The following is a 26351-nucleotide window of genomic DNA, read 5'->3' on the forward strand; positions in this document are numbered from 1 at the left end:
CTCCCTCAAACACCCCATTGCACCTTTTGCACTCAACGGACACAGACTGCCAGTCATCACACAGACCACTTTACCTGTTTCTCTCATCACATCTGGCAACCATACGGAGGAGATTTCATTTTTCATCACGGACTCACCTCAATCTCCCATTGTTCTCGGTCACACCTGGCTCCAGAAACACAACCCCAGGATCGATTGGCGCCTCGGATCTGTGGTTAGCTGGAGCGAGGAGTGTCATTTGTCTTGTCTTTTGTCTGCTGGTGTTAATGTTTCTGAGTCTGTGTTTCAGGGGGAAGCAGTGGATTTGGCTAACGTGCCCGCGGAGTACCACGACCTGAAGGAGGTGTTCAGTAAGTCTCGTGCTGATTCTCTTCCTCCTCATCGTCCCTATGACTGTGCGATTGAGTTATTGCCAGGTACTTCTCCGCCTAAGGGCAAGTTATATTCTTTGTCTATTCCAGAGACGGCGGCCATGGAGAAATATATATCCAGTTCTCTAGCAACGGGGTTCATCCACCCTTCTTTTTCTCCGGGGGCGGGGTTCTTTTTTGTGGGAAAGAAGGACGGATCCTTGCGACCTTGCATTGACTACCAAGGGCTGAACAACATAACGGTAAAGAATACCTATCCTTTGCCGCTTATGTCTTCAGCTTTTGAGAGGTTGCAGGGAGTGTCCGTTTTCACTAAATTGGACTTACGTAATGCTTATCATTTGGTTCCGCATCAGGGAGGGGGATGAGTGGAAGACTGCCTTTAACACCCCTAGAGGCCATTTTGAGTACTGCGTGATGCCTTTCGGGCTAACGAACTCGCCGGCAGTCTTCCAAGCACTCGTTAATGACGTGTTGCGAGACATGGTCGATATGTTCATATATGTTTTCCTGGATGACATATTGATTTTTTTCTTCGTCTCTCCAGGAACACGTGCAACACGTACGACGAGTGCTTCTGCGGTTGCTAGAGAATGTATTGTTTGTCAAGGCGGAGAAATGCGTTTTTCATGCACAGTCTGTTTCTTTTCTAGGACACATCATTTCGACTGAGGGTGTTCGCATGGATCCTGAGAAGGTTAAGGCTGTGGTAAATTGGCCATCCCCAGAGTCTCGCAAGGCCCTGCAGAGATTTCTGGGGTTTGCCAATTTTTACCAGTGTTTCATTTGCAATTTCAGCCAACTAGCCGCTCCTCTGACCGCCTTGACCTCCCCTAGTTTGACGTTCAGGTGGTCAAACGCAGCCGAGGCTGCATTTGCCAAACTGAAAAGCTGCTTTGTTTCAGCTCCCATTCTCGTCACCCCTGATCGCTCACGTCAATTCATAGTGGAGGTCGACGTGTCAGAGGTGGGGGTAGGAGCAGTGTTGTCCCAGCGCGCATCCTCAGACGGAAAGGTGCATCCTTGCGCGTATTATTCTCACCGTTTATCTCCTCCGGAAGTTAATTATGACATTGGCAATCGAGAGTTATTGGCAGTCAAACTTGCACTGGAAGAATGGCGTCACTGGCTTGAAGGGTCGGGTGTACCTTTCATTGTATGGACGGACCATAAGAATCTCGAATACATTAGAACCGCCAAAAGACTTAACTCCAGGCAGGCTCGTGGGCATTGTTTTTCGGTCGTTTCGATTTTACACTTTCTTACCGGCCGGGTTCCAAAAACATCAAACCCGATGCTTTATCCCGTCTTTTTGAGCGTTCCGATCGTACTGCTACTCCCGAGCCCATTTTACCGGGGACCATCATTATCTCCGCGCTCAGATGGGAGGTCGAATCGAAGGTGTTGACTGCCTTAGAAGGGGTAACGCCCCCGGCTCGTTGCCCACCGAACCGATTGTTTGTGCCGGAGGGGTTACGGTCAGACGTTCTCCAGTGGGGTCATTGTTCCAGTGTTGCTTGTCACCCAGGGGTTAGTAGAACTAGGTTTCTAGTCAAGCAACGATTTTGGTGGCCTGGTATGGCTCGTGACGTCCACGACTTCGTCTTGGCTTGTTCAGTTTGCGCTATTGGTAAGACTTCCAATCGACCTCCAGATGGGTTACTCTTACCGCTGTCTGTCCCTTTGAGACCCTGGTCCCACATTTCGCTAGATTTCATTACCGCCCTCCCGCCCTCTAAGGGCAATACGGTGATTTTAAACGTAGTGGACCGGTTCTCGAAGGCGACTCATTTTATTCCCTTGCCCAAATTACCATCAGCCAAGGAAACAGCGGTAGCTGTCATTGACCACGTCTTCTGTATACATGGCCTTCCGACAGACGTGGTTTCTGACAGGGGTCCCCAATTTGTGTCCAAATTTTGGCGAGAATTCTGTAAATTGTTAGGAGCGACTCTTAGTCTTTCTTCTGGGTTCCATCCCCAGAGCAATGGTCAAACCGAGCGAGCCAATCAGGATGTCGAAAGGGTTTTGCGATGTTTGGCTTCCAATAACCCTTCGTCCTGGTGTCAGCAACTCTCTATTGTGGAGTACGCACACAATTCTTTGCCAGTGTCATCTATGGGCATGTCTCCATTTAAGTGTAGTTTAGGGTACCAACCACCTAATTTTGTCAGTACGGAATCCGAGGTTTCAGTCCCCTCCGCACACGCACTAGTCCAGAGGTGTCACCACACCTAGGGCTAGGTCGCGCACCAAGGCTAAAGCCGATCGCCACCGGTCGAAGCCTCCCTGTTACGTCGTCGGTCAAAGAGTGTGGCTTTCAACCCAGAATATTCCTATGCGTTCCGTTTCGAATAAGCTTGCTCCCAAATTTATTGGCCCGTTTTCTGTTACCAAAATCATTAATCCGTTAACAGTGCGTCTTAGCCTTCCTCCGGCGTACAGGAGGGTTCATCCCGTGTTCCATGTGTCCAAAATTAAACCGGTGATTTTTTCCCGTCTTAACCCGCCTGCCCCGGTCCCCCCCCCCGCCTCGTATCGTTAATGGGGAAACCACATATTTGGTTAATCGTATTCTGGACTCTAGACGGAGGGGACGCGGATTTCAGTACTTGGTGGATTGGGAAGGTTACGGTCCGGAGGAGAGAAGGTGGGTTCCTGCTCAGGACATACTGGATCACCGCCTTATTGATGATTACAATCTACAGGTAAAGCAGGCTGGGAACGTCAGGTGACGTCCTAGGGGAGGGGGTACTGTCTTGGTAGGAAATCCATTGTTTTCTCCGTGTCATGTTTTGCGTTTGTATTTGTACTCTCGTAGTCTCCATGTGCTCGTTTGGTTGATTGTTGTCACCTGTGTGTTGATTGTCTCGCTCCAGCTGATCCTCATCTCCACTCAGCTACAAATACTCACCCATCTCTCTGTCTGTTGTCAGATCCTCATTCATGTCATAGCTTCCCAAGTTGGATTACCGTCTCCCGTGTTCGTGTTCTGGATTGTGTTCGTGTTGTCATCTTCGTGTGAGTGTTCCGGTCTGTTCCTGGTTTCATCCATTGACCGTCTTCACATTCACCACCGACTTCACCATCCAGCACTTCTCACGCCACCGTAGACCTTCTTTCACCATTGCCTACATTCTGGACTCAGTTATCAATAAACTTCTTCTGATTGCCTGCATTTGCTTCCTCCTCTTTTACGAGCCATCACAATTATAGTACAATATTCTTCAACTGCATTTTTCTGCTTTAAAAAATAAAATAAATAAATAAAAATAAAAATGCAAGATAAATGCAAGAGGAATAGGCAAGAAAGTCCCCCCTTCACTCATATTTTATTGTGTCCAGCCCAAATATTGAATAACTGGGTCCCAAAGATTCTTAAACTGATCACTTTTCAAGTGAAGGGCTGTGATCTTCTCCATACAATATATCTCCTTCAATTGTTCAACTGCCATTGTTCAAGTGTAGGGGGTTTGACCTTGAGCCAGGACATAGTAATCATTTTTGTTGCAACTAAGAGTAATATCTGAATCAATTAATATACTTTTTTACCAAAACCCTCTTTTGGGGCTACTCCTATTACACAGTGAACAAATTCTAATGACAAGTTACATTTTAACATAACTTCGATTTCCCGTATAACTCCCTGCCAGAAGGGCTTCAGGATAGGGCAATCCCAAAAAAATATGATTATGATCTCCAATTTGGCTACAATTTATCAAGCACAACTTTTATTTACTTTCGTCAAAACTACATATAATTGATGGAGTCCTAAAGAACCAATTCGAAAAACCAGGATCTATTTTACTTGGAAGAAAATCACTCAATTTAGCTATTTGGAGTGCACGTGAAGTTGTTAGAGGAATACCCAGTCTCCTCCTCAGCACTGACCATATGCGATGAGTACAGGTGATCCATTCATTTTGTATTTTAAGTTCTCTCCATTTCTTTTGTTCCAAAAATAATGCTGTCTCCAAGGTAACCAATGGGCTTGAGATATTCTCCAACCATAACCAATTTGTATCCATGTCCTGAATCACCCATTCCACTATTCCTCGTAATTGTGCTGCCCAATAATACAGCTTAAAATTGGGTTAACTCAAGCCACCAGCTCCCTTAGAGCTACACAATAATCTCTTCCGGATCCTAGCTTTTTTCCGCTGCCACACAAATGTAGAAATCATCTTTTCCAGAGATTTAAACATAGATGGAGGTATCCATATAGGTAAGGCCTGAAAAAGATACAAAAGACGAGGAAGAATGTTCATTTTTACAACTTCTATTCTGCCTATTAAAGATAGGGGGAGAATATCCCAACGCCCTACATCTGCTTTGATTTTGGACATAAGTTTACCATAATTCTCATTATACATTTGGGAAGCAAGAGGTGTTATAACCACCCCCAAATATCTAAATCCCTGAGTGGGCCAATTAAATGAAGCTATTTTGTCCAATTGATTTGATTTGTTCCCTACCAACCACAAAGCTTGTTATTTGGTCTCATTGACCTTATAGCCCGAAACTAGTCCAAATTCTCTCAGGCACTCTAACAATGCAGGAACCGAAGTCAATGGGATAGAAATATATAGATTAACATCATCGGCATACAGTGACAGTTTGAACTCTTTGTCTCCAACAGTTACTCCTTGTACTCTATTATCTTCCCTAATCAACTCTGCTAATGGTTCTATACTAATTGCAAACAACAGGGGGCTGAGGGGACAACCCTGTCTGCTTCCTCTTTTGAGCGCAAATTCGTCAGAGATAAAGCCATTTAAACTAACTTTGGAGGTAGGATTCAAATACATCACCCCAATCCAATTAATAAATTTAGAATGAAATCCCAATTTCTTTAAAGTATACTCTAAAAATAACCAGTCCACTCTATCGAATGCTTTCTCAGCATCAAGACTAAGAAGCATTGATGGGTCCGTTTTCTTCTTAGCTACTGTCATTATTCCATCTCAAAAATATATCTAAATTACGGCCTATGCTCTCAATGTAAAATGCAGGAATGTTAATCCATGCATTTATGACCTCAAGGTTAGATTATTGTAATACTTTATTAGGTGATTGTTCTGCAAGCTTAGTAAACAAACTACAGATAGTCCAAAATGCAGCAGCAAGAGTTCTTATTAGAACCAGGAAGTATGACCATATTAGCCCGGTCCTGTCAAAACTGCACTGGCTCCCTATCAAACATCGTATAGATTTTAAAATATTGCTTATTACTTATAAAGCCCTGAATGGTTTAGCACCTCAGTATTTGAATGAGCTCCTTTTACATTATAATCATCTACGTCCGCTACGTTCTCAAAACTCAGGCAATTTGATAATACCCAGAATATCAAAAACAACTGCTATTTGGCACCTAAACTCTGGAATAACCTACCTAACATTGTTCGGGAGGCAGACACACTCTTGCAGTTTAAATCTAGATTAAAGACCCATCTCTTTAACCTGGCTTACACATAACATACTAATATGCTTTTAAAATCCAAATCCAAAGGATTTTTAGGCTGCATTAATTAGGTAAACCGGAACCGGGAACACTTCCCATACCACCCGATGTACTTGCTACATCATTAAAAGAATGGCATCTACGCTAATATTAGTCTGTTTCTCTCTTATTCCGAGGTCACCGTAGCCACCAGATCCAGTCTGTATCCAGATCAGAGGGTCACTGCAGTCACCCGGATCCAGTATGTATCCAGACCAGATGGTGGATCAGCACCTAGAAAGGACCTCTACATCCTTGAAAGACTGCGGAGACCAGGACAACTAGAGCCCCAGATATAGATCCCCTGTCTCAGATGACCACCAGGACCAAGACCAAAGGAAACAGATGATTCTTCTGCACAATCTGACTTTGCTGCACCCTGCAATTGAACTACTGGTTTTGTCTGGTCAGAGGAGAACTGGCCCCCCAACTGAGCTTGGTTTCTCCCAAGGTTTTTTTCTCCATTCTGTCACCGATGGAGTTTCGGTTCCTTGCCGCTGTCGCCTGTGGCTTGCTTAATTGGGGTCTCTTCATCTACAGTGATATCGTTGACTTGATTGCAAATAAATGCACAGACACTATTTAAACTGAACAGAGATGACATGACTGAATTCAATGATGAACTGCCTTTAACTGTCATTTTGCATTATTGACACACTGTTTTCCTAATGAATGTCGTTCAGTTGCTTTGATGCAATGTATTTTGTTTAAAGCGCTATATCAATAAATTTGACTTGACTTGACTTGACCTGGCTACACTCAACACTAAACAGTTAGAGAGGCTCAAAGAAAAGAGCCTACATGTAAATTATCCCTACGCGGAACTCTGGAGTGCGGAGGCATCAGCAGAATGACTCTCTTAAGCAAGAGAAATCCAAACCTACTGAACATAAAGACTGTCTATCCAGGCAGCCATACAGAGGGCTGAACACTCGATTCCAAGTTTAGCTGGAACTCAGGTGAGCAGAGGCCTCAGCAGAATGACTCTATTAAGCTAGAGGAGGCAAAACCTACACAACATAAAGACTGTCTATCAAGGTGGACTCACAGAGGGCCGAACACTTGATTACACTGTCTAATTGGAGCTCTGATGAGCGGAGGCCTCAGCAGAATGACTCTTTTAAGCGAGAGAAGGCCAGACATTCTCAACACAAAGACAGTCTATCAAGGCGACCCACAGAGGGCCGAACACTTGATTACACTGTCTAATTGGAGCTCTAATGAGCGAAGCCTCAGCAGAATGACTCTCTTAAGCGAGAGGAGGCCAAACCTAATCAACATAAAGACTGCTTGATAGACATAATTTTTGACAAAAAAAATAATTTTGATCTACATAATTTTTAACAAAACAACATTGGTAAAATATATTGGGAGTCTTAGACCTTTCCAATGATATATAGTTTATCAAGATTAGATTAGATTTAATTGTAATATAGTGAAGTAAATGTAGGCGTCCCATATACGTGACGGGGTGACAGTTAAAGGGTTAACTCACTACTGTTAACTACTAAGGAAAATGTGTTAACTAATCAGTATATAATACAATTTAATAATTGTGTTAAGTAACTGTTAGCTAATCAATAACTAATATATTCTGTCATACCTCCTGAAAAACTACTATTAATGATTTACTAGTTACGTTTCAAGAAATATGACTATGGAATAACTACTACTGAACAGTTATACGCAAATAGTCACTATAATAATCATATATGTAATATAATAAAGTAGATTTTGAAATATAAGGTTGATTATTTATTTCTAGGTACAACTCTATCCCTTTATTTAGATAAGTAACAAATTCTCCATTTGCCAAGAGCAGAGGTTTCAGTCTCCAGGGCCTAAAGGATGAATGCTGGACAGGCAAACTAAGTAAAAAAGAAGAATATAATTTATATTTCCATGATTGGAAATAACAATGCTATGTTTTGTACTTTTTTGTAATAAAGGATATAAGACTCTTATCTATTAAGAAATAATTTATATGGTATAGATGCACAGGTGAAAAAGGGAAAACACTGTAGAGGGGAAAATCTCCAAAGATTTAACTGTGCATACTGCTCACAAAGATTTGTGATGTTTTGAGTGGCCTAAGAGGGCTGTACAGCTTTACTTGAGGATCTCTCAAAAGATGCATTCAAAACACAGTTAAAATCCCCACCTATGATTAATGTATAATTATCAAGTGTGGGTATAGTCGCAAATATTTTCTATTGTTTTCTTGCATTATCAACACACCTTTTTCCTGTAAATCTGCTTTGACACAACATGTATGGTATAAAACACTATATAAATAATGGTGACTTGACTTGACATCAGTTCTGAAGTTGTATTTAATTTGCTATATGAATCCAATATTTCCCGGAGCCTGGAAAAATTAATCACCTTAATGCACATTGAAAATGAAAATGCTTGTTTATTTTTTCACAACAAGTAGAATAGTTGTGGAAGTAAGTAAATAAAGAAGCAAATAAATTCATTTTAAAAAGTGGCATGACAATAGTAATTACAGGTCTATTTTAGCCACTAGCAGACATGCAGTATCCAGAGCAACTTACAGGAAACTCAGGACAAAGAGTGTTGGCGTAACTTGCTCAGTAGTGATATATTGGGGAAATGGTATTTAATCTTATAATTTATATTTTTTTATACATTTTTTAAATGAGTTCTCATTTATTAAAACAAAATTCTGACCTTGTTTTAGCATCCCAAATATTTAATCATTAGGCTACTGCAGTCCTAAAACTTTATGCCAGTGTACAAAATCCTTATCTTAAGCTTATCTTTCTTACTTTGAAGTACATTGGCTCCACTTTGTATTTGAGTGCATGTGCTTTTCCCACTAGCCCCAGAACAGATGAAACTTTCTCTGGGTCATGAAGGTTCTCCACAACTGTGTTGATGGCGTTCATGACACGGCGGGCATGTTTCCTCAACTGAGAGCTCTTCTCCATTTCCTCTGGATCTTCCATGTCCTGGAACTGACTGAAGTACTGCTTTGCTGAGGGGAAGTTCACAAAGAACCTGAAGAATACAGAAAAAGAAAACAGCTAATATTGTAACCAGAGTTTAGTGAACGTCCAAGTGAACATTTCAGTGGAACGATTTCAGTGGAGTCTTCTTATCCAGGAGTATTAGAAACTGTGGCTTACATAACTTTCATCAAATACAAAATGCTTTATAATTGCTTTAATATTATGCCTGTGAAAGGACTGGTGTTTACTGATTCGCTATCCTAGCTCTCCTAAATATCTAAAATTAGATGAAGTACACCAACAAACCAAATCAGCATTCAGAAATCACCACACAAGCCATCTCTCATCACTCACAGAGACTGTAGGCAAGTTAATCAGGATTTGGAGACTAATGCAAAAGATTTCAGCAGCACACTCACTCACACACACACACACACACACACACACATCAATAAATCTACAATGTGAATGGTACTATATTAGAGTTATTTCCAGATATTACGACAGTTTTCTTGCCGTCTCTAACTGCAAATCCTTTGGTGGGTCAGTACCATGAACTAGCAAATTATTTTACATTTGTTACAAAGGCAAAGGAGATTTCACACCATGCAGAGAATGAGGCAACTGTGCAACTCAGGAGGAAGACTGCCCTTCCCACATGATTGACCTGGTTTTGTCAGCCCTTTTACTCTGGATGAGTACATTTCTTGGAAAATTGAGGAGGGTTGTACCAGTGATTTGCTCAGCAGAACGGACTATCTGCTGCAATCTTCTAAGGTCTGATTTTGTAGCCGAGCTGAATCAGACCTTTATTGAAATGCAGAGGACGGATTGAATGATGATTAAATTAAGTGTCCCCAACTAATCAAGCAACAGCAGCAAGGGACCAAAACTCCATTGGTGACAGAATGGAGAAAAACCTTAAGAGAAACCAGGCTTAGTCGTGGGGGCAGTTCTAATCTGGCCAAGCAAAACCAGCAGTTTAATTCCAGGCTGCAGAAACGTCATATTATGCCGAAGAATGATCTGGTTCCTATGGTCTTGTCCTGGTGGCTGTCTAGCAGACAGGGTCTTTACTGGGGATCTGTCTCTGGGGCTCATCTAGTTGTCCTAGTCTCTGCTGACATTCAGGGCTGTAGAGGTCATCTCAGGGTGCTGATCCACTGTACGGGCTGGAGATGTTCTGGATCTTGGTTACTGCAGTGACCATCTGATCTGGATACTGACTGGATCCGGTGCCTACAGTGATCTCAGACTCGGACCTCGGAGTAAAGACTGCACCAGACAGCCAGCTGCTCAACCACGGCTTTGTAAGCAGATTTATCACCATCGTCAAGCATGCCATAACGCACGGGTACAAGGGCCTCGGATTGGCCAGACTATTTCTTTTATTATTTTAAATTTACTTCAGTGCAAAAAAAAAAAAAAAAACCTCATTGGCTATAAGAAACTTTAAATGAGGATTTGTTGCAGAGCGTTTGACAAAATCAATGTATTTTATTGTAGAATGCACACTCAACACCCCTGAGATTGTTAAATCATAACCTAAAGTAAAACACACGTGCATTCAATTAAATTAATTTAATTTAATTAAGGCCTACTTTGATCATAGTTGCACTTTTATTTTTCACTCAATTTGTGAACATTTGTTAATTTAGAAGGTCAAATGTTCTAAAAGCTCAAAATTAATATACAGTTCTAAGTTCTGAAGAGACTCACATTAAATCATACAGAAGAGAAGCCAGTCAGTTGAGTTTGTGGCAAAACCTTTTACAGTGCTTAAGTGTTGTTGCCATATTCATCCTCAGAAAGTAGAACTGAACTGAAAGAACTGAAAAGATTATTAGTTAAAACAATTCAAAAAACACCTGCAGACTATTTTTCCAGTCATGTATTTGGTCACTGAGAATAAAAAAAAAAATCTATGTGCAAATTTCTCGCCTCATCTCATTCTCGTGAACCCAATCTTTTCTCTCATCTCACCTCTTGAGTTATGTGTCAGCCTTAATGATAATCAAATAACAAATCGAGGAGAAAATCACTCTTGACAAAATAGCATTTGTAGCTTTAATAAGAATGTATATAGTGAAAATTGTGCCCGACCATCACATTTACATCAATGCAAAAAATAAATTAATTACCACTACAACATGAAATTGTTTAAAAAAAGCACATATTTCTTAATTGATCTAGTCACTTGATTCTGCTATCAAAATGCATTAGATTTATGCATGTAAATAAAAAAATTAAAAACATTTTCTTATGGGGGGCATACCCCTGGAACCCCTAGAGGAACGAGTGTGTACCCACCACAGTCTTACAAAATCCTGTGGGGACACTGAGAACGTAGAGGAAACACTGTAGGATTGGCTGTCTAAATGTGTTTATGTATGCCAGTTCACCTATTGTTCTTACTATTTGCATGTGGACCATGTATGGCACTAAATATTTTTTCCAGTAAAGCAATGATTTAGGAAAGAGCAAAGAGCAGCCCCAGGGGGCCCCAGACCGGCCTAATTGAAATTAACTTACAATACTAACTTTAAGGGTTAGTTCTGCCCAATTTGCAAAATTATGTCATTAATAACTTACCCTCATGTTGTTCCAAACCCTTAAGACCTCCGTTTATTTTTGGAACACAGTTTAAGATATTTTAGATTTAGTCCGAGAGCTCTTAGTCCTTCCATTGAAGCTGTGTGTAAAGTATACTGTCCATGTCCAGAAAGGTAAGAAAAACATCATCAAAGTAGTCCATGTGACATCAGAGGGTCAGTTACAATTTTTTGAAGCATCGAAAATACATTTTGGTCCAAAAATAGCAAAAACTACGACTTTATTAAGACAGTTCAAAACGCACGTCCTAATTTTGCTGAGTTAGATGTTCCTTGGTCAACATATTTTGTTGACCCTGGAACAACATTTTACTCCAAAAATATATTATATATATATATATCCCTACACCTAAACCTAACCTTAACCATGAGTAATCCCTAAAATCAGAGGAAATGATAGATGAATGGCACTGATGTACAAGCACCAAACAGTGATTTTAAGTGTAAACTTCACAAAATCTATAAACTGGTTCTTCAAATCTGATTGGTTAATCACAATGTTGTTCCAGGGTCATCAAAGATCTTGTCCCAGGAACATGGTCAAATCAGCTTCTGCGTTCAAAACAAAGCAGTTTGTCATATCCGGTTCGCGAATGAATCATTCGATGTAACCGGATCTTTTTGAAACAGTTCACCAAATCGAACTGAATCGTTTTAAACGGTTCGCGTCTCCAATACGCATTAATCCGCAAATGACTTAAGCTGTTAACTTTTTTAATGTGGCTGACACTTCCTCTGAGTTCAAACAAACCAATATCCCAGAGTAATTCATTTACTCAGTACACTGACTGAACTGCTGTGAAGAGAGAACTGAAGATGAACACCGAGCCGAGCCAGATAATGACTCTTTCACGAGTCAAGAATCGTTTCTGTCAGACGCGTCCGATTCGAGAACCAAGGAGCTGATGATACTGCGCATGTGTGATTCAGCTTGAAGCAAACCGACACACAGAGTGTCTGAACTGAACTGATTCTTTTGGTGATTGTTTCTGAACTGTTTCTGTGCTAATGTTATGAGCCCAGGTAAACCGAAGGCTTGCAGTCATCGCCAATGAAGGCATTACGTTGAGCGCAAAAGAAACAAAAGAACCGGCTCGGTGTTCATCTCTCTCTTCACAGCAGTTCAGTCAGTGTACTGTTTGAGAACATGAATTACTCCGGGATATTGGTTTGTTTTAACTCAGAGGGAGTGTCAACCACATTAAAAAAGTAAACAGCTTAAGTCATTTGTGGATTAATGCATATTGGAGACGAGAACCGTTTAAAATGATTCAGTTCGATTTGGTGAACTATTTCAAAAAGATCCAGTTACATCAAATGATTCGTTTGCGAACCGGATATGACAGACTGCTTTGTTTTGAACTGTCTTAAAACAGACACAGAAGAGAAGACAATGCAGAATAAAGTCGTAGATTTTGCTATTTTTGGTCCAAAATGTATTTTCGAACCTTCAAAAATTTCTAACTGACCCTCTGATGTCACATTGACTACTTTGATGATGTTTTTCTTACTTGTCTGGACATGGACAGTATACCGTACACACAGTTTCAATGGAGGGACTGAGAGCTCTCGGACTAAATCTAAAATACCTTAAACTGTGTTCCGAAGATAAATGGAGGGGGAATGAACCAATAATAGTTTGTGCTATACGCTCCCATGTCTGCTTCTTGTCCCTTGCTGTAACACCCGACCCGAATTTTCCTTTAAGAATGGCCTTGTGTTCATCCACTAACTGGGCTAACAGTAAACACTGTTCCTCTGTCCAGTTTGGCTTTCTCGCCCTTCTTGGTTTTGATTCCATGTTTGATACATTAAAACCAACATTCAAACCGCCACTTAAATAGGACAGCAATCACTGTAATTGGAAAGAGTGGAACAATTTTTATCATTCTAAGCCAATCAAATACAAATTTAAATAAAAATAAAAATTAAAAAAAGTTAAAATAGGAAATTTAAAGCATGGTAAATAAAAAAAAGGATTTATTTACACACATAGCTGTGTGTGTGTGAGAGAGAACGGTCAAATAGGAAAAATCACGCATGTAAATTCAAAGTGACAATTACCGTATTTTCCGGACTATAAGTCACACTTTTTTTCATAGTTTGGCTGGTCCTGCGACTTATAGTCAGGTGTGGCTTATTTATCAAAATTAATTTGACATGAACCGAGAGAAATTAAACAAGAGTAAAACATTACCATCTACAGACACGAGAGGGCGCTCTATGCTGCCAGAGATGCTGCTCAGTGCTCCTGTAGTCTACAATGAGCAGCATAGAGCGCCCTCTTGCGGCTGTAGACGGTAATGTTTTCTCTTGGTTCTTGGTTCTAAATAAATGCGACTTATAGTCCAGTGCGACTTATATTTTTGTTTGTCTTCATCATGACGTATTTTTGGACTGATGTGACTTCTACTCAGGTGCGACTTATAGTCCGAAAAATACGGTAGAATAGATGCTATACTTAAAATCACTCTTTTTTTCCTTCTTGAACAACCAACCAATCACAGTCTTCAAAAGATTATGTCATACATAGCAACGGGGTCAACCCCGCCTCCTCACTAAGATGAAAGTTTTTGTCTTTTCCTTACTCAGAGTTGCTCCCAGATCATTCCCGAATCGCTCTTAAACTAAGACTTCTACGTAAAAGTTTTGTAAGCTAAATTAAGAGTTTTCTGAGAGGATTCTTAGAATCTTCATGAATACGGGCCCAGATACTTATGGAACATATGAAATTAGAGGATGCATTACTTACTGCAGATTCATTTAACCATTTGTAACACCCTTTCACAAGGAAAATGGCTGCATTAGATCAGCAACATGGCCAGTCTCACTAGTTCGCTCTACAACTTTTTTCAGAACTAATTAACTTTTGTAACTTTTCATTTACAGTGTGGATCTACTGTCTCTCAGCTGCTAGGGAAACTGCCTCATGACCTGAGATCAGAGTTTTGGGAGTTTGCACATCCACTTAGTGTGCCCATCTGAGGTTAAAGAGGACATTTCAGGATAACATTCCTTTCTGCTTATCACCATGAATGTTATTCTCCTGGACTTTATGGTGTATATCCTCATTTTTGTGCCAAGAGCATTACAGACCTCAGAGCACCTAAAAAGGCAGTGTTATTGCTCCTTACAGCCACTAAAAGGAGACTGGCCAAAACCCCACAATAAGCAGAAGCGTACAATGCTGAGATTTCAAATCTGAAATGAGCAGACAGTGTTACGAAACTGCAACAGAATTTTGAGACAGCCCTTCCTACTTCTGCTGCATCTCACATCATGTGGATTCATAACCGTTTGCGACGAGGATGATAATCTTGCATAGATAGACCTTCAGACTGAATGTCTGGAATTCATGGCAGATTTCATTGGCCAAGGTCCATCCATGAGGTCATGTCAAACAACCAATCACAGAATCGTTTCAGGATCGAATCACATTTCAAGGCGTGGAAATGTCACCACAATAACAGACTCTCTGTTAAACAATGTTAAACTCTCTGACATGTAAAAAAAAATTATATGCAGCAAACTTTAAATATTTCACATACTTTTGAAAATCCAGTGTTTAGTTGCTCCTGATCAGCACTCGTCGTCACAGTTGTAAACACAGCTGCTTTCTTATTTTGTGAGGGGGTTTGGTGCCACAGTAACTTTGTTTCCAGGAAGAATGTTAAAGAACGTGACACACATCTTACGGAAATCCTGTCGAATTCAACCAATCCAATGATGACTTCGAAACTCCTAAAGTGTTTCCACTTTTGTGTCCAATATGCATCAGACGTTTAGCCAACAGTCCATGGGCGTGATGGTTGAGGCAAAGGAATGTCTGCATATTCCTTGGGTGCAGCAACGGCAGTTCAAGCAGTGGACAGGGGAAGAGAGGCGAGTGATGTTCTCAGTTAAAGGACCAGTTAAAAGGACTCAGTTAAAAAAAAAAAAAACTTTTCCACAATGAAATCGAGCGCAACGTTAATTCAGTCAGGCCACGGAGGCAAGGCTGTGAACAGCTGATCGCAATCTGACTGAAGCAGTGCATACCGGGTAGAATATTTTCCGACTGAGACTATGACGACGTATATGACTGTCACGTGTGGCATCAGGTATCGCGAGAGTGTTTCAATAGCAGTCGGCTGATTTAGCCTGCAGTTTCTCCAGAGTGACAGATGGAGCGCTGATGACGACACAGCTGTTCACGATTGGCCAGATTCACCAAGTCAAGTCAAGTCAAGTCACCTTTATTTATATAGCGCTTTAAACAAAATACATTGCGTCAAAGCAACTGAACAACATTCATTAGGAAAACAGTGTGTAAATAATGCAAAATGATAGTTAAAGGCAGTTCATCATTGAATTCAGTGATGTCATCTCTGTGCAGTTTAAATAGTGTCTGTGCATTTATTTGCAATCAAGTCAACGATATCGCTGTAGATGAAGTGACCCCAACTAAGCAAGCCAGAGGCGACAGCGGCAAGGAACCGAAACTCCATCGGTGACAGAATGGAGAAAATAACCTTGGGAGAAACCTGGCTCAGTTGGGGTGTTTCGCCGGGCCGCGAAGAAATATAGAGCTGAATATCATCAGCATAACAGTGAAAGCTAACACCATGTTTCCTTGGTGATATCTCCCAAGGGTAACATATAAAGCGCGAATAGTAGCTTGTGGGCGGCAGTGGCTCAGTGGTTCATGTAGGTTGTCTACCTTGAGCAAGACACCTAACCCCAGCTGCTCCCGACGAGCTGGATGGCGCCTTGAATGAGTGAGAGAATAGGTGAATGTGAGGCAAATTGTAAAGCGCTTTGGATGGCCATGTGGTCTGTTGAAAGCGCTATATAAATGCAGTCCATTTACCATTTAGCGGCCCTAGTACTGAGCCTTGAGGTACTCCATACTGCACATACTGTATCGATATGATACATCTTCATTCACTGCTACGAACTGATGGTGGTCATATAAGTACGATTTAAACCATGCTAATTCACTTCCATTAATGCCAACAAAGTGTTCAAGTCTATGCAAAAGAATGTTGTCGTCAATTGTGTCAAACGCAGCACTAAGATCCAATAAAACAAATAGAGAGATACAACCACGATCAGATGATAAGAGCAGGTCATTTGTAACTCTAAGCAGAGCAGTCTCAGTACTATGATATGGTCTAAATCCTGACTGGAAATCCTCACATATACAATTTTTCTCTAAGAAGGAATATACTTGTGAGGATACCACCTTTTCCAGTATCTTGGACAGAAAAGTGAGATTTGAGATTGGTTTATAATTAACTAGTTCTTTGGGGTCAAGTTGTGTTTTTTTGATGAGAGGCTTAATAACAGCCAGTTTGAATGTTTTGGGGACATATCCTATTGCCAATGAGGAATTAATAATAGTCAGAAGAGGATCTATTACTTCTGGAAGCACCTCTTTTAGGAGCTTAGATGGTATAGGGTCTAACATACATGTTGTTGGTTTATATGATTTAACAAGTTTATACAATTCTTCCTCTCCTATAGTAGAGAATGAGTGGAACTGGTCCTCAGGGGGTCTACAGTGCACTGTCTGATGAGATACTGTAGCTGACGGCTGAATGGTTACAATTTTATCTCTAATAGTAATAAGTAAGATAACTTAAAAAGCAGTCTTTTGTGGTAGAAGTGATGGTTCTTCCATACTTGTAACAAGAAGTAGAATTTACAATTTTGGCTTTATGAAGTTTGCACAAAACGAAATAATGATCTGAGATATCATCACTTGTCTGCGTAATTTCAACACTATCAACATCAATTCCATGTGACAGTATTAAATCTAGAGTATGATTTCGACAATGAGTAGGTCATAAAATGTGTTGTCTTAACCCCAATATAGTTCAGAATGTCTATAAATGCTGATCGCAATGCATCTTTTTCATTATCAACATGGATATTAAAATCACCAACTATTAAAACTTTATCTGCAGCCAGAACTAACTCGGATGTAAAATGACCAAACTCTTTAATAAAGTCTGTATGGTGCCCTGGTGGCCTGTATACAGTAGCCAGTACAAACATAACAGGGGATTTATCATTAACATTTGTTTCTCTGAATAATGTTATATGAAGCACCATTACTTCAAACGAGTTATACTTGAAGCATGCCCTCTGAGAAATCCTGAAAATGTTGTTATAAATTGAAGCAAAACATCTCCCCTTTACCTTTTAGACGCGGCTCATGTTTATAACAGTAATCTTGGGGGGTGGACTCATTTAAAATTATGTAATCATCAGGTTTTAGCCATGTTTCTGTCAAAAAGAGCACATCTAGATTATGACCAGTGATCATATTATTTACAAAAAGTGTTTTCGTAGAAAGAGATCTGATATTCAATAAGCCAAGCTTTATCATTTGTTTATCGGTATTGCATCTGTTTTTTATTTGTTGAACCTCAATTAATTGTTAATCTTAACTTAGTTTGGACATTTTTTGTATTTTCTAGTTCGGGGAACAGACACAGCCACTATAGTGTGATATGATGAGACTGGTTTTTAAGTTATCTTCCTGATGTATCCAAATTCCTTAGCATATCCAAAACGATATGCATATCCTTTACGCTTAAGGAAGGTTAAGGAAACCAGTATGACACCATGGAGTAATGAGCATATTGCACCCTAAAGAGAGCCGCCCGAAAAATGGAGCGCAGCTGGAGGAAAACAAAACTAGATGTATTTCGTATTGCTTGGCGGGAAAGTAACCTATCCTACAGAAAAGCATTAAAAACTGCTAGATCTGATTACTGCATTATTTACAAAAAGTGTTTTCGTAGAAAGGGATCTGATATTCATTAAGCCAAGCTTTATCATTTGTGTATCCGTATTGCATCTGTTTTTTTATTTGTTGAACCTCAATTAAATTGTTAATCTTAACTTGCTTTGGACATTTTTTGTATTTTGTACAGTCTCTATAGTGTGATATCTAGGTGAAAGAGTCTCTATGTGCTGAAAATTAACTGACCTCTGTGACGTGAGGCAGCTAGCAGACGGTCTGTTTAGCCAGTCTGTCTGCTTCCTGACCTGGGCCCCAGTTAGTCAAGTATTTAAGACTATTTGCCATATTTCTAGAGAGAAGAGTGGCGCCATCCCAGGAGGGATGAAGACCATCTCTTTTCAACAGGTCAGGTCTGCCCCAAAAGCTTGTCCAATTGTCTATGAAACCTATGTTATTCTGTGGGCACCACTTAGACATCCAGCCATTGAGTGATGACAATCTGCTATGCATCTCATCACTACGGTAAGCACGGAGAGGACCAGAGCATACTACAGTGTCTGACATCGTGCCTGTTCTGAAACGCCTGTGTATTTGACAATTCTGCATTTTATTTACTTCATAGTGATAAGTATGCGAGCAACGCTTGAGTGCCATTAACAGAAGCAGAGTGTCTGGCTGACATGTCTGTTTCTCCTCATGAACCAATTTTTGCTTCTGAAGCAGAGTTAGGGTAATGGTCTACAGCTAAATATAGAACCGCTGGTTATAACCAGTGAATATTTCGTACTATGTACATTTAATAATAATAAAATACAACACTGAACCCAAGGGAAAGAGGAGAATGAGGAGGAGGAGGAGAAGAATGAGGAGGAGGAGGAGGAGGAGAATGAGGAGGAGGATGAGAAGGAAATAGAGGAGATGAAGAATGAAGAGGAGGATGAGAAGGAAATGGAGAATGAGGAGGAGGATAAGAAGGATGAGGATGAGGAGGATGAGAAGAAGTAAATGGAGAAGGAGATGGAGGATGAGGAAAAGAATGAAAAGAAGAATGATGAGGAGAATAAGAAGAATGAGGAGGAGAATGAGAAGGAATGGAGAAGGAGATGGAGAATGAGAAGAACGAGGAAGGAACTGCTATTTTCTTCAGCTGGAGAGAAAACCCTTGATGCTATATAAAAAAGGGGAGGGGGTGCTGTTTTGATAATGGAGATGGAGTAGGCGAAGTTGAATGAGGATATGAGGAAAAAAATTATAAAGGAAAATGGGCTGCTGTCTTCTCCCGCTGGGATATCACCCCTTGCCGCGATACCTGAGGGGGACACTGTTATCCCTCAAGTGAGGGACGAACTTGTCCTCAGAAGAAAGCTGGAGAGACCATCCAGCTGGAGAGAACATCCTTTGCTGCTATAGCTGCAGTTGACTGCTGTTCATCCTTCAGCAGAGGATGAACACCCCTGCTACTTAAATGGAGATGGAGAAGTTGAATGTGGAGGAGAATGAAAAGGGAAAGAAATATATACATTAAAAGGGGCTGCTGTTTTCTCTCACTGGGAGATCACCTCTTGCCACGATACCAGAGGGGGCCGCTGTATATCCCTGAAGTGAGGGACTAACTCCCCCTCAGAAGAAAGGGACTGCTGTTCTCTCCAGCTGGAGAGAACACCCTTTGCTGATATAGCTGCAGGGGACTGCTGTTCATCCTTCAGCAGAGGATGAACACCCCTGCTACTAAAATGGAGATGGAGAAGGCGAACTTGAATGAGGAGATGAGAGAGAAAAAAAATTATAAAGAAAAAGGGACTGCTGTTTTCTCCCGCTGGGAGATCACCTCTTGCCACAATACCTGAGCGGGCTGCTGTTATCCTGCAAGCAAGGGACGAACTCCCCCTCAGAAGTAAGGGACTGCTGTTCTTTCCAGCTGGAGAGAACACCCTTTGCTGCTATAGCTGCAGGGGACCTTTAGCAGAGGCTGACCACCCCTGCTACTTAAAATAGGAGGGGACTTGCTATTCTCTCACTCACGTTTTAGAGGGGAGAATACCCCTCTCCTACCATAGGCTGCATTAAGGACATCTCTATAAAATTTTTTTTCTCTTTTGCAGGAAGGAAACAAGGAAAATTTCAGGGGGTCTTCACGCTACTCATACAACTCATACCAAGCTCAGGGACATGCTGCTCATTTGCGGTTCTCCCGCTGGAGAAAATACCCTTCACTGCTATTACCAGCTATCTTAATTATAGAGAGGCCAGCTTTTTTCTGCCTCAATAGAAGGGAGAATACCCCTTCCCTAGCCAGTAGGCTACATTAAGGGATATCTCAGTAACACCCTCTTTTCTCTTTGCAGGATTGGAACAAGGTAGGTTTTGGCGGGTTCTTCTTCAGGCAGTAATACCTCTCATTATTTTTTGGGGGTTGATGTTAAAGCTCTTGTATGTTCAATTATTCTGGGAGCAAGAACCCCCATAAAGAACCATACCGCCAAAGATAAATTGTGTTCAATAAACTCAAGTAAACTTGCCAAAGTGTTTCCTGTCTGAAATCGAGCGCAGCATTAGTTCAGGCAGGCCACGGAGACAAGGCTGTGAACAGCTGATGCGGTCAGCTGTCAAATCACTCCAATCACCACTTCTCTCCTATTAGACACAGGATATATACATACGTGGCACTACTGCTCTGTAAGTATGCTAAACGGCTCGCAACCCTCCCTCCCCATTATAAGCATGAGCACATTACTGCGCACCTTCTGACTGTCGTCTTCTTCGTTTCAGATCGCTAAGGCTTCCAAAATCTTAGCTGGTATGGACCTCAATGCTGAGAGACAACCATCTTCACAACCAGGCTACAGGATAGATGTCCCACTGCCACATCTACATGATTATCACTGTTTGTTTTAAAAACTTTATAAAAAATCTTAATTGTTATGTATTTATAAATTCATGGTTCCAGGGTGTTAATGCTAAATCTCTTGTATGTTCAATTATTCTGGGAGCAAGAACCCCCATAAGGAACCATACCTCCAAAGATAAATTGTGTTCAATAAACTCAAGCAAACTTTCCAAAGTGGTTCCTGTCTGAAATAGTTAATGATCTTGAATCTCTCTTTTCTGTCCAAGATACTATAAAAGGTAGTATCTTCACAATTATATTCCTTCTTAGAGAAAAATGGAATCTGTGAGGATTTCCAGTCAGGATTTAGACTGTATCATAGTACTGAGACTGCTCTCCTTAGAGTTACAAATGACCGGCTCTTATCATCCGATTGTGGTTGTATCTCTTAATTAGTGTTATTGGATCTTAGCACTGCGTTCAACACTATTGACCACAACATTCTTTAGCATATACTAGAAGACTTTGTTGGCATTAATGGAAGTGCATTAGCATTGTTTAAATCACATTTATATGACTGCCATCAATTTTTATCAGTGAACAAAGAGGTATCATATCGATCCCAAGTGCAATATGGACCGTTACTCTTCATGCTTTACATGTTACCCTTGGGAGATATCATCAGGAAACACAGTGTTAGCTTTCATTGTTATGCTGATGACACTCAGCACTATATTTCTTTGTGGCCTGGCGAAATATACCAATTTGAGCTAATGGAATGCATAGTTAATAAAAAAAAAACTGGATGACGAGTTATTTCTTACTACAAAATTCAGTGTTAATTATAGGACATAAAAATTCAATGAAAGCTGTCTAAGACTTGATGGCTGCTCTGTCAACTCTTCGTCATCAGTTAGTAACCTAGGTTTGCTATTTGATAGCAATCTTTGCTTAGAAAGACAAATTTCTAGCATTTGTAAAACTAAATATTTCCATCTCAAAAATATATCAAAATGTTGACATATGATTTCAATGTCAAATGCAGAAATGGCCACAATGTTAGATTATTGTAATTCTTTATTGGGTGGATGTTCTGCATGCTTAATAAACAAACTCCAGCTAGTCCAAACTGCAGCAGTTAAGAGTTCAGTCCCACTTTATATTAGGTGGCTTTAACTACTATTTACTTACATAAAAAATAAGTACAATGTACTTATTGTGTTCATATTGTATTGTAAAACACTTTTGCTGCTATTGAGGTGGGATAGGGTAAGGTTAGAGAAATGGGTTGGAGGTATGGGTAAGTGTAAGGGTGGGTTAAGGTGTAAAGTATGGGTCAACACTGTAATTATAAATGTAATTACAGAAATTAAATAAAGATGTAATTATATGTAGTTTTTTTAAAATATAAGTATAATGTAAAAACATGTATGTACACAATAAGTACATTGTACTAAATTATTAATTAAAATGTAAGTACATAGTAGTTAAAGCCACTTAATATAAAGTGGGTCCAAGAGTTCTTACTAGAACCAGGAGGTATGGCCATATTAGTTCTGACAACACTATACTGGCTACCTATTAAACATCATATGGATTTTAATATCTTGCTTATTACTTATAATGCCCTGAATGGTTTAGCACCTCAGTATTTGAACAAGTTCTTGTTACATTATAGACCTCCACGTCTGCTGCATTCTCAAAACGCTGTCAATTTGATAATACCTACACTGTAAAAAATAAGTGTAATTTTAACTGTAAAATTTTGTAAAAACGCTACGGAAAAAAAACTGATAATAGGTTAACAGTAAGTTCTCGTACTATATACAGGGAAAAACTGTAAAAGATCTAACAAAGCATTTAATGTAAATTTACAGTAAAATTATGTTAATTATACAGCTTTTAGAAGTAAAAAAAGAACAAATCAATGTATAATTTACAGTCTAAAACTGTAAACTGATATTCCCAGAATTCCCTGCGTGACACTCCACGTTTGAAAGTATTTTGTTTAAATAATCATGTTTTTAAATAGTTCTTGTTATCAGTTATGTACATTTGAGCTTTATGTTACATCTTCTGTTGCTTAATGAAAGTTTTTTGCATTATTTAAGTATCACGTGTGTTACCATGATGGTGTTTTGTGTTTCCATAAATGTGCACCTTCTATATGTTAATATATACTTCTGCTTGTGGTGAAGCTACTTGTGATGAGCTTTGATACTTCATGTGGCTTTCTTTTATACAGTACCATCTTTATTATTATGGTGGTTGTCAGTATTTTCAAGGTACAAAACAGATTTAATTTTGTGTGTTGTTGAATTTACTGGTTTATATTCAAATTTTCTTGTTTGTAAATTACAGCTTTATATTGTAAAATTAACAGTTTTTGACGTAAATGTGTTTACAGTTTTCTGTATTTTTACAAAATTATTCTGGCAACCACAGCTGCCAAAAAGTTTTTGTAAAAACAACAAGAAATTTTTTACAGTGTAGACTATCAAAAACAGCTGCGGGTGGTAGATCCTTTTCCTATTTAGCACCTAAACTCTGGCATAACCTACCTAACATTGTTTGGGAGGCAGACACAATCTTGCAGTTTAAATCTAGATTAAAGACCTATCTCTTTAACCTGGTTTACACAGAACACACTAATACGCTTCTAATATCCAAATCCATTAAAATATTTTTTGGGCTGCATTATTAGGTAGATCAGAACCGGGAACACTTCCCACAACACCCGGTGTACTTGCTACATTGTTGGAAGAATGGCATCTACGCTAATATTAATCTGTTCCTTTCTTATTCTGAGGTCACCGTAGCCACCAGATCCAGTCTGCATCCGGATCAGATGGTCACTGCAGTCACTCGGATCCAGTACGTGTCTAGCACAGATGATGGAATAGCATCCAGAGAGGATGTATACAGCCCTGAAAGACAGCGAAGACCAGGACAACTAGATGAGCCCCAGATACAGATCCCCTGTAAAAAACCTTGTCTCAGATGAGCACAGGGACAAGACCATAGGAAACAAATTATTCTTCTGCACAATCTTACTTTGCTGCAGCCTGGACTGCTGATTTCGTCTGGCAAAAGGAGAACTGCCCCCCGGACTGAGCCTGGTTTCTCCCAAGGATTTTTCTTCATTCTGTCACCGATGGAGTTTTGGTTTTTTGCCACTGTCGCCTCCGGCTTGCTTAGTTGTGGACACTTTATTTACAGCGATACCGTTGACTTGAGTGCAAATGATTGCAAGATACTATTTAAACTGAACTGAGCTGGATGATGACATCACTTAATTCAATGATGAACTGCCTTTAACTGTCATTTTGCATTATTGACATACTGTTTTCCAGTGTTGTTCAGTTGCTTTGATACAATCTGTCATTCAAAGCATTATATAAATAAAGGTGACTTGAATTTACTTTACAAACACACGGACCACAGGATGACTGGGCAGAGAACAGGTAAGTAAGCACCAGGCATGACTTTGACTATACAAGACTTGACAAAACGACGGATAACTGAGACACTTGGTGTCATTCAATGGACAGGAAAACCAACAATAATGTTGCAAAGAACCTAGAAAAACAGCAAATAGCAAAGAAAATTATGGTAATGTGAAAACAGGTATGGGACAATCAATGTTAGTGCTGAACACAGTAGTGAACACCTGAGCCTAAGTAGCAATAACGAGAGGAGAGAGGGAAATGATGGGAATAATCAAACCCAGCTCATGACACTGTTAGTTCCTTATACAACTCGAGGCAAGATCATTGTATACTGTAGTATGGGACAAGAAAGGGGACTAAGATGATCCACACTTGCCCATGGAATTACTAAAAACCTAGACATACCTTCGACAAGTCGCCCAGCTGATGACATAACATGAGGAAGGTGTCGCAAATCAAAGGGTTATTTCCAGAAAAAATTTGGTGGATGAGTACAGTGAGCTGAAGATAATTTTAAATCATAATACGATTACAATAACAATAAGATTATTTTATGCATTACATTTGTGTTTTAATTATATGTAGAATATTATGAATATACATTTTTAGTATTTGTAGTAGTGTTAGAATGTTTAAATTCATAAACTACTAAAATACTACCCTCAGCAAGACACAACATGTTTCTAAGGCCCATGATAACCAAACCCATCACTCTTTGTTAACATTTTGCCCATGGGTAACCTTCGCAGCTGAGTAGAAATAGAATATTTATGCCTTTGAAATCCATAGAGCACAAGCTGCATAAATTATACAAGTCAATAAATGTAAATTATGAAAAATGAAAAACTGGAAAACTAGGAAGAAGGAATTAAGAGAGAGAGAAATCAATTCGGGGCAATGAAAGGCAGTGTGGTGTATGACTGCAGTGCAGAGCTGAAGTGGCTCTGATGAAAAGGATGTCATTAAGTCACAGCATGGAAAATGAGAGGCAGGTGCAAAGACAGAGAGGGAGAGAGTTCAAACACAACCAGAGCTTCAGCTCTGTTGGTTTAAGAGCCTCAGCACTGATAATGAACAAACCCTAATAATCAGAGTGCAAGTCTGACATAAATGACAAATTGCTACTCTGGTTCTGTTTTCAGTTCCACATTAGGTGTTAAAATTGTCAGCTTTCTGCCTGACAGAATCCTGTTAAACCAAAAATGGATTTTCAAACTTGCTTCATGCTATTTGATATTTAGGAGCAACATACAAAAATGTTAGTACAGAACATTCATATTTGCAATGATTGAAAACTTTTACAAAACTTTTAGCCAGTAGAGTTCTTAATTTAGCATAAACTACTGTTTATAAATTTGTTATAAGACCCTGAAACTAGGCAATGGGGATGTTCCTGTGAAATCTCAGTAAAGGCATACTTATTTCAGTCACTGAGAGATGGTCCTATGGTCGCCATGATTTTGCAAAGTAAGACATGTTCCTGGATCAAAATCTTTTGATGATCCTGGATCAACATTATTGTCCAAAAATATAAACTTAACCCAATCCCTACCCCTAAACCTAACTGTACCCATAATTTATTCCTAAAATCAGTGGGAAATTATAGCTGATTAACATGGGTGTAGAAGCACTTAACCCTGATGTTAAGCCTAAAACAGTTGTTTCTTGAAAAGTTATATCTCAATTTTGATTGGATGATTGGAATGTTGTTTCAGGATCAACAAGGATGTTGATCCAGGAACATGTTGTACTTGGTGAAATCACGCTCACCCTGGTCCTATAGCTCATTCTCTGAATGTTTACATGGATAGTTCAGTTCTATCTTCAGTAAAAACAGTTTGCTAGATTTTTTTGTGTCCATGGTGTGAATGAGGCTGATTCATT

The 26351-nt window shown here is 39.8% G+C and overlaps 1 protein-coding gene across 1 annotated transcript in view; it reads right to left on the reverse strand.

The window, feature by feature from the left end:
• Positions 1-26351, reverse strand: part of cygb2 (cytoglobin 2) — a 58960-nt gene that overhangs the window by 20368 nt on the left and 12241 nt on the right. The window contains exon 2 of the mRNA XM_052600730.1: positions 8664-8895. Coding sequence (XP_052456690.1) covers positions 8664-8895 — 232 coding nt within the window. The remainder of the gene's footprint in view (positions 1-8663; positions 8896-26351) is intronic.

The sequence above is a fragment of the Carassius gibelio genome, chromosome A6 (assembly GCF_023724105.1).
Source record: "Carassius gibelio isolate Cgi1373 ecotype wild population from Czech Republic chromosome A6, carGib1.2-hapl.c, whole genome shotgun sequence".
NCBI classification, from domain to species: Eukaryota; Metazoa; Chordata; class Actinopteri; order Cypriniformes; family Cyprinidae; genus Carassius; species Carassius gibelio.